The sequence below is a fragment of the Triticum urartu genome, chromosome 6, assembly GCF_003073215.2.
Source record: "Triticum urartu cultivar G1812 chromosome 6, Tu2.1, whole genome shotgun sequence".
In the NCBI taxonomy this organism is placed as follows: domain Eukaryota; kingdom Viridiplantae; phylum Streptophyta; class Magnoliopsida; order Poales; family Poaceae; genus Triticum; species Triticum urartu.
The window spans coordinates 531,176,651-531,184,160 of NC_053027.1; the positions used below are offsets into that span (position 1 = coordinate 531,176,651).

At 47.1% G+C, this 7,510-nt stretch overlaps 1 protein-coding gene across 1 annotated transcript; it reads left to right on the forward strand.

Moving 5' to 3' along the window:
- The first annotated feature begins 401 nt into the window (after positions 1 to 401).
- On the forward strand, positions 402 to 1,032 carry LOC125512692. Its single transcript, XM_048677782.1, has one exon. It carries the CDS (start codon positions 482 to 484, stop codon positions 731 to 733), a length of 252 nt encoding a protein of 83 aa, XP_048533739.1. The 5' UTR covers positions 402 to 481; the 3' UTR covers positions 734 to 1,032.
- The last annotated feature ends 6,478 nt before the right edge of the window (positions 1,033 to 7,510 follow it).

Below are 7,510 nucleotides of genomic sequence, written 5' to 3' on the forward strand. Positions count from 1 at the left end.
AGCTAATGATATATGTTTTTTTCCGACGGGAGGAAAGGTTCCTCACCTGAATTTTCATTTTAAAACAGGCTAAATCCAAGATCGTTTTAAATGAGGGAGGAGAGGGGCAAAAACCAGATGAACAAGAGGGAGACAAATGAGGAGAAAGTCGGAGACTACAAACTAGACAGGACGGCTGGCAAGGCGATATAGGGCCGCGATCCAGATGTCGACACCACTATGAAGATCCACCCTTAACCTAGAGATCACGAAACACAAACACCAACGTTACATCTTCCTTCCTGGTGGCTTTAATTTGGTCTTAATCGCGAACACTACCGCTTTTGCTATAGCCTGAACGTGAGAAACTCTGCTCCCCGTTTGCTCCGCTCTCGACACGCCAAGACGTATTCTGCACCTCCCGTCTTCGCCAGTCCTTTTGCGCCACCCAGCCCCATCCCGTCTCCCACGCTCCCTACCCTACGACGCGAGAGGAGGCGACATGACGTGGCTGCAGTACGCGGCGACCCGGAGGCAGCGCGCCGCCACGGCCTGCCTCTTCCTCACCGGCGCCGCGCTCATCGCCGCCGCCGCGCGCCTCTCCTACGCCAACATCGAGCCCCAGCGCGCCAAGGCCGCCCAGCGCCGCAAGGTCCTCGAGGACTTCATCGCCCGCAAGCGCGCAGCCGTGGCCGGACCCGGAGCCGGAGCCGGAGCAGGCTCCCACCCCCAGCCAGATCCCCCCAAAACCTAGCCATGCATCGGCGCCACGACACCACCCGGGATCAAGCTTGAAGCTATCATCCGAGCAAAAAGGGGATCGGTTTTTTGTGCAGGCCCTCCGTAGTGCAAGCTTTCTTCAGCAAAGGGGGCGATTGTAATGGCCATCGATTTCTGTAGCACTGGGAGATTTCTTTACCCTCTCTGAATTGTGGTGCTAATTTGGTTTGCTGTAGTTCTGCCGAGTGCTGTAACATGACTTGAATAATTTTCCCTGGCTAAATGGCAGTGATACATTCATACCAGGGTGCTGTGCCTTGTTCAGCTGCGCAATCGCATATCTTGCATACATTTCTGAAGATTTTCTAAAGGCTAGATCTGCAACTCTAATGGGTTCCTACAGCAGACTTCAGAGTTGCGCAATCGCACATCTTCCATACAAAGCTAATGGGTTCCCTAGCAAAATGAGGGATATCCACTCTATGTTACAGTTGCTACCCAATTGCCACAAGCATGTATGTTTGAACTTCTAAAGTTTGCTGTGCACAGTATGGTCTGGTCTGAACTCTCAATGTTTTTATCAAAGCAATCAGCATGTTCTCCATCTAACAATGTCATGTGCTTCAACTTCACACCGGGCTAGCAAACAAAGGATTGCCTTAACTGATTGATTTTCTACCTTTTTATCCCTTCAATGCTATGATGAATAATTACCCTTTCCCCTGACACTTCTGAGCTTATGTGCAGCAGGACAAAGCAGGAAATCCTGAAGAACTGAAAGTTGGCACCTACATTTTGTCACAAACACTAATACTTCACATCTTTGTCCATTTATTGTTTTCAGTGATTTGGATTTTACCATCAACCATGCAAATATGAACCTTACCTTTTATTTGCCTTCAGTGTGAGCTGTGGGAAGGATCAGTGGTCAGTTGAAGGATTATGGTTCCGACATTGAAGACAATCAGATCTCAAGGGTGTAAGTACCAGGGGAATTTGTGTCAAACAGAGTCAAGTAGATTGCCCACCTTACCTGGTAATCCTTCCGTATGTATCTGTTTCATCTTCTGGATTATTTTGGCTTGCTAAGTCAAACATTCTATGTTTAAGAGGTTACCATTCTGTGTTCGCATGCTAGCATTGCTCCATTAAACAACTGAGAAGCGCACCGGCACTGGTGTGTATAGATTCTTTTACTGATACTTTCCTCTTCGGTTAGAAATTGAGGATTGATATCAAGGAGGCCCTGCTAGATTTTGTTGGAGTTGTGTCCATTGCACTCTGAGGCCATTCTTTTTTCCATTGCACCCTGCTAGATTTTGTTGGAGTTGTGTCAAGGAGGCCCCGAGCTTAGGTTGGAATCGCGATCTTGAGCGGATCTGGTCAGCCTTGTCGTAGGGCTGCGATGCTCTCAACAATGGGCTGTTTAGCGTTGTGTTGTGGCGTTCGCTCTAGCCAATTCATAACAAGCTAACAATCTAACAAATGTATTCATCGAATAGCAAGCTAAATTTTAGGCCTAACTAGTATTTCAAGTAAATATTTGCCCCTCCTTCCTACTAATTTGTTCCCCTTTAAGTCACGCACCCATCTTAAATTTTGCTCCCCGCCACTGCAACGGACGCTGCTTAACCAGATTCGCGCCATCGCAGGACTAGGACGGGCATCCCCTCTCCCATGCCCTACTGTTCTATTGTTTCGAGTCTGCGTACTCGTTTGCAAGTTGTTGTGTATCTTATAGTTATTTTCTTTGTTGTCGTGTGGCTCTCAATTTGTTGTTAAGTACTTTCTCCGTCCACATAAGAGTGTACATCTGTCTCGATCGTTTTTCGAAAATAAGTGTACGTCTGGCTCCACCACGGTAAGTTTGCGTTCACCCCCTCGGTCTACACCTTGAGGTAACCGCAGCGATCCACGACCCAATCCACTCACTCTCTTAATTTGAAGCTTCTCGCATCTTGCACCTTGCACCTTCGCTCTAAAACAATAACTATCCCCCATTTTTATTGTACTCTTGTTGGATTATGGATGGGCTTAGGCCCATATAAGACAATAATCCCTGGTTAATCTCTAAGGTCCATGCATGTGTACGACAAGTGATGGGAAGTGTGGGAAGTTTAGTACCATACTGCTATAGTAAGAAAAGTGAGACATCTTTATAAGGGCTTCTCCATCACTTGTTATTGGGAGCTTGGGGATAGGAGTTGTATACGCACGCTCCTCCTCCTCCATCGCCCGCCACGCCTTGCCTCGCCTTGCCTTGTCACGATGCGCGCCGCGGGTTGTGGGAATGAGCCGAGCCAAAACTGTTTCTCTCACTCTGCTGCTTCCGGCGATCCCATCCCGACGACCGCATGCACGGTTGGTCGGAAGAGCAGGTGCCTCCGGAACCCTGTCGTTCGAGATCCTGCCTGGGAGAACGGCAATAAGGTTTTTGAGGAGCGTCTCGACGCAACTGCCCCCGACCCGTCCCCTTCACCGTCCGCCTCTGCTTCCCCTACTTCTCCTGCATCGACTCCATGGCTGACGACGAAGCCGCCAAGAAGAAGGCCTCGGCCGATGCTGAGGCTGCTGCTGCCGCCGCCGCGTTGGCCTGGCCAACCGGAGGGTATGACTCGTTCATGTGTTAGCCGTATATATGTTGTTCATAGATGTTTTGGTTCTGTGTATTGTACGTGCTTACATGCTTAGGTATCGGTATGGGATGCATATCGTATTTGTCATGTTTACTGTTTACTCGTGGATTAGATTAATCGAGAAAGTGCTAATATTTCCAACAATCCAAAAACCTTATTTTAGGCACTTGTCGACTCATGGCTTCGCCGCTACTATGAAACCGGAAAAGCTTACTGGAACGCATTTTAAGCATTGGCAGAGCAGGACCATACCTTGTGGCTCACGACAATGAACGTGTTCTGGGTTGGTGGTGTGTCTCCCACGGTAACGATTGCTCCTGAACAGGAGAATGGGTTTAGGGAGGCAACCACCATCTTTGTGCGAGGCGTTCTTACTGTGATCGGAGGCAAGCTGGTGGACACATATCTCCATATGCGTGTTGCCAAAAACTTATCGGATGCGCTCGAAGCGAAGTTTGGCGCAACCGATGCTGGCAGTGAGTTGTATGCCATGGAGCAGTTCCATGATTACACGATGGTCGATAACCGTCCTGTATTGGACCAGGCTCATGAGATATAATGCATTGCTAAGGAGCTGGAGCTCCTGAAGTGTGAGTTACCGGACAAGTTTGTCGCGGGTTGTATTATTGCAACACTCCCTCCTGGATGGAGGAACTTTGCTACTTCTCTCAAACACTTGAGACGTGAATTCTCTATTGAGGATGTCATCGGTCTGTTGGGGAACGTAGTAATTTCAAAAAAATCCCTACGCACATGCAAGATCATGGTGATGCATAGCAACGAGAGGGGAAAGTGTTGTCCACGTACCCTCGTAGACCGAAAGCGGAAGCGTTAGCACAACGCGGTTGATGTAGTCGTACGTCTTCACGATCCGACCGATCAAGTACCGAACGCACGGCACCTCCGAGTTCTGCACACGTTCAACTCGATGACGTCCCTCGAACTCCGATCCAGCCGAGTGTTGAGGGAGAGTTTCGTCAACACGATGGCGTGGTGACGATGATGATGTTCTACCGACGCAGGGCTTCGCCTAAGCACCGCTACGATATGATCGAGGTGGATTATGGTGGAGGGGGGCACCGCACACGGCTAAGAGATCAAGAGATCAATTGTTGTGTCTTTGGGGTGCCCCCTACCCCCATATATAAAGGAGTAGAGGAGGGGGAGGGCCGGCCCTCTCTATGGCGCGCCCTAGGGGAGTCCTACTCCCACCGGGAGTAGGATTCCCCCTTTCCTAGTAGAACTAGGAGCCCTTCCAAGTAGTACGAGTAGGAGGGAAGGAAAGGGAAGGGAAAAGGAGAAGGAAGGAAGGGGCGCCCCCTCCCTAGTCCAATTCAGACCAGCCCATGGGTAGGGGTGCGGCCACCCTTTGAGGCCTTTCTCTCCTTTCCCGTATGGCCTATTAAGGCCCAATACGAATTCCCGTAACTCCCCGGTACTCCCAAAAATACCTGAATCACTCGGAACCTTTCCGATGTCCGAATATAGTCGTCCAATATATCGATCTTTACGTCTCGACCATTTCGAGACTCCTCGTCATGTCCCCGATCTCATCTGGGACTCCGAACTCCTTCGGTACATCAAAACACATAAACTCATAATATAACCGTCATCGAACTTTAAGCGTGCGGACCCTACCGGTTCGAGAACTATGTAGACATGACCGAGACACGTCTCCGGTCAATAACCAATAGCGGAACTTGGATGCTCATATTGGCTCCTACATATTCTACGAAGATCTTTATCGGTCAAACCGCATAACAACATACGTTGTTCCCTTTATCATCGGCATGTTACTTGCCCGAGATTCGATCGTCGGTATCTCAATACCTAGTTCAATCTCGTTACCGGCAAGTCTCTTTACTCGTTCCGTAACACATCATCCCGCAACTAACTCATTAGTTGCAGTGCTTGCAAGGCTTATAGTGATGTGCATTACCGAGTGGGCCCAGAGATACCTCTCCGACAATCGGAGTGACAAATCCTAATCTCAAAATACGCCAACCCAACAAGTACCTTCGGAGACACCTATAGAGCACCTTTATAATCACCCAGTTACGTTGTGACGTTTGGTAGCACACAAAGTGTTCCTTCGGTAAACGGGAGTTGCATAATCTCATAGTCATAGGAACATGTATAAGTCATGAAGAAAGCAATAGCAACAAACTAAACGATCAAGTGCTATGCTAACAAAATGGATCAAGTCAATCACATCATTCTCTAATGATGTGACCCTGTTAATCAAATGACAACTCATGTCTATGGTTAGGAAACATAACCATCTTTGATTAACGAGCTAGTCAAGTAGAGGCATACTAATGACACTCTGTTTGTCTATGTATTCACACGTGTATTATGTTTCCGGTTAATACAATTCTAGCATGAATAATAAACATTTATCATGAAATAAGGAAATAAATAATAACTTTATTATTTCCTCTAGGGCATATTTCCTTCACGGTCATCTAAGTGTTGAGCAGGACTCGAGAGCAAAGGACTCACACGCGAAAGGGGCAGTGGGTTCTTCTAGCGCCAATGTGGTGCAGAAGAACTTCCACAAGTTCAAGGGAAAGAACTCTGTCCAGCAGAATACTACCTTTAAGAAGAAGGGTAAGAAGAAAGACAAAAAGAGAAATGGCTGTTGAACTTGTGGTTCAGAGGAACATTGGGCAAACAAGTGCCCAAACAAGTACAAGAAGCCAGGACAGGACGCCATGTCTGTCATTGTAACTCTGAGCAACAATGATGGGGCATCTGGGTATGGTAATCTGTTTACCGTACTTTCAGTTTGTCAGTCCACTGATTGGTGGGTTGACACTGGGGCCAATATTCATGTGTGTGCTGATGTGTCTTTGTTTTCTTCTTATCAGGTCGCAAGAGATTGTTCCGTCCTGATGGGGAACGGCTCGCATGCTTCTGTTCATGGTGTTGGCACGGTAGATTTGGAGTTTACTTCGGGAAAGATCGTGCAACTGAAGAACGTGCAGCATGTCCCCGCCATCGAGAAGAATCTCATTGGTGGCTCCCTTCTATGTAAAGAAGGGTTTAAGTTAGTATTTGAGTCTAACAAAGTAGTCGTATCTCGTTATGGACTATTTGTTGGAAAATGATATGATTATGGTGGTTTGTTCCTCCTTTCCCTGGAGAATTTTTGTAATAAAGTCGTGAACCAAATCCATTCCAATGTGAACGAATGTGAGGTTTGGCATTCATGTCTTCGTCACATAAATTTCGGCTGTATGACGCGGCTAGCTAAGATGAATCTAATCCCGAGTTTCACTTTAGCCAAAGGCTCTAAGTGCCATGCGTGTGTGCAAGCAAAGCAACCTCGTAAGACTCATAAGTCTACGAAGGAGAGACACCTGGCACCACTAGAGCTCATACATTCAGATCTCTCTGAGATGAATGGTGTGTTTACTAAAGGTGGAAATAAATACTTCATGACTTTGATTGATGATTCCACTAGATTCTGTTATGTGTATTTGTTAAATACAAAGGATGAGGCTCTACACTACTTTAAAATCTATAAGACTGAAGTTGTGAACCAACTTGAGAAGAAAATAAAACGATTTTGGTCTGATCGTGGTGGAGAGTACTTTTTTCGTGAGTTCAATTTATTCTGTGCGAAACATGTTATTATTCATGAGAACGCCTCCCTATTCACCCCAGTCAAACGGGGTTGCCGAAAGGAAAAACCGTACTCTAACAGATTTGGCTAACGCCATGTTAGATACATCGGGTTTATCCAAGGCATGGTGGGGGAAGGCCGTATTGACATCATGTCATGTCCTGAATAAAGTTCCCGCAAAGGATTCCCGCAAAGGATAATGAGACTACTCCCTATGAGCAATGGGAAAAGAAAAGAACTACACTCCCTTACTTGTGTACTTGGGGTTGTTTGGCAAAAGTCAATGTGTCGATCCCCAAAAAGCATAAGCTTGGACAAAAGACCGTGGACTGCATTAATTTGGGCTATGCTGAGAATAGCGTTGGCTATAGCTTTCTAGTAGTGAAATCTGAGGTACCTATCGTGGTTTTGTCACGGCAGATGTCCTAGTGTGAGGACTTAGTCGTGGAGCCATCGCAACATAGTTAGCTTAAAGGGGTTAAAGCGGGATAAAGGACACAAGGAGTTTATACTGGTTTGTCCCCTTGCGGTGAAAGTAAAAGCCTAA

Excerpts from the sequence above, each read along its gene's own strand:
- LOC125512692 (XM_048677782.1), top strand. The coding sequence starts at position 482 with ATGACGTGGCTGCAGTACGCGGCGACCCGGAGGCAGCGCGCCGCCACG.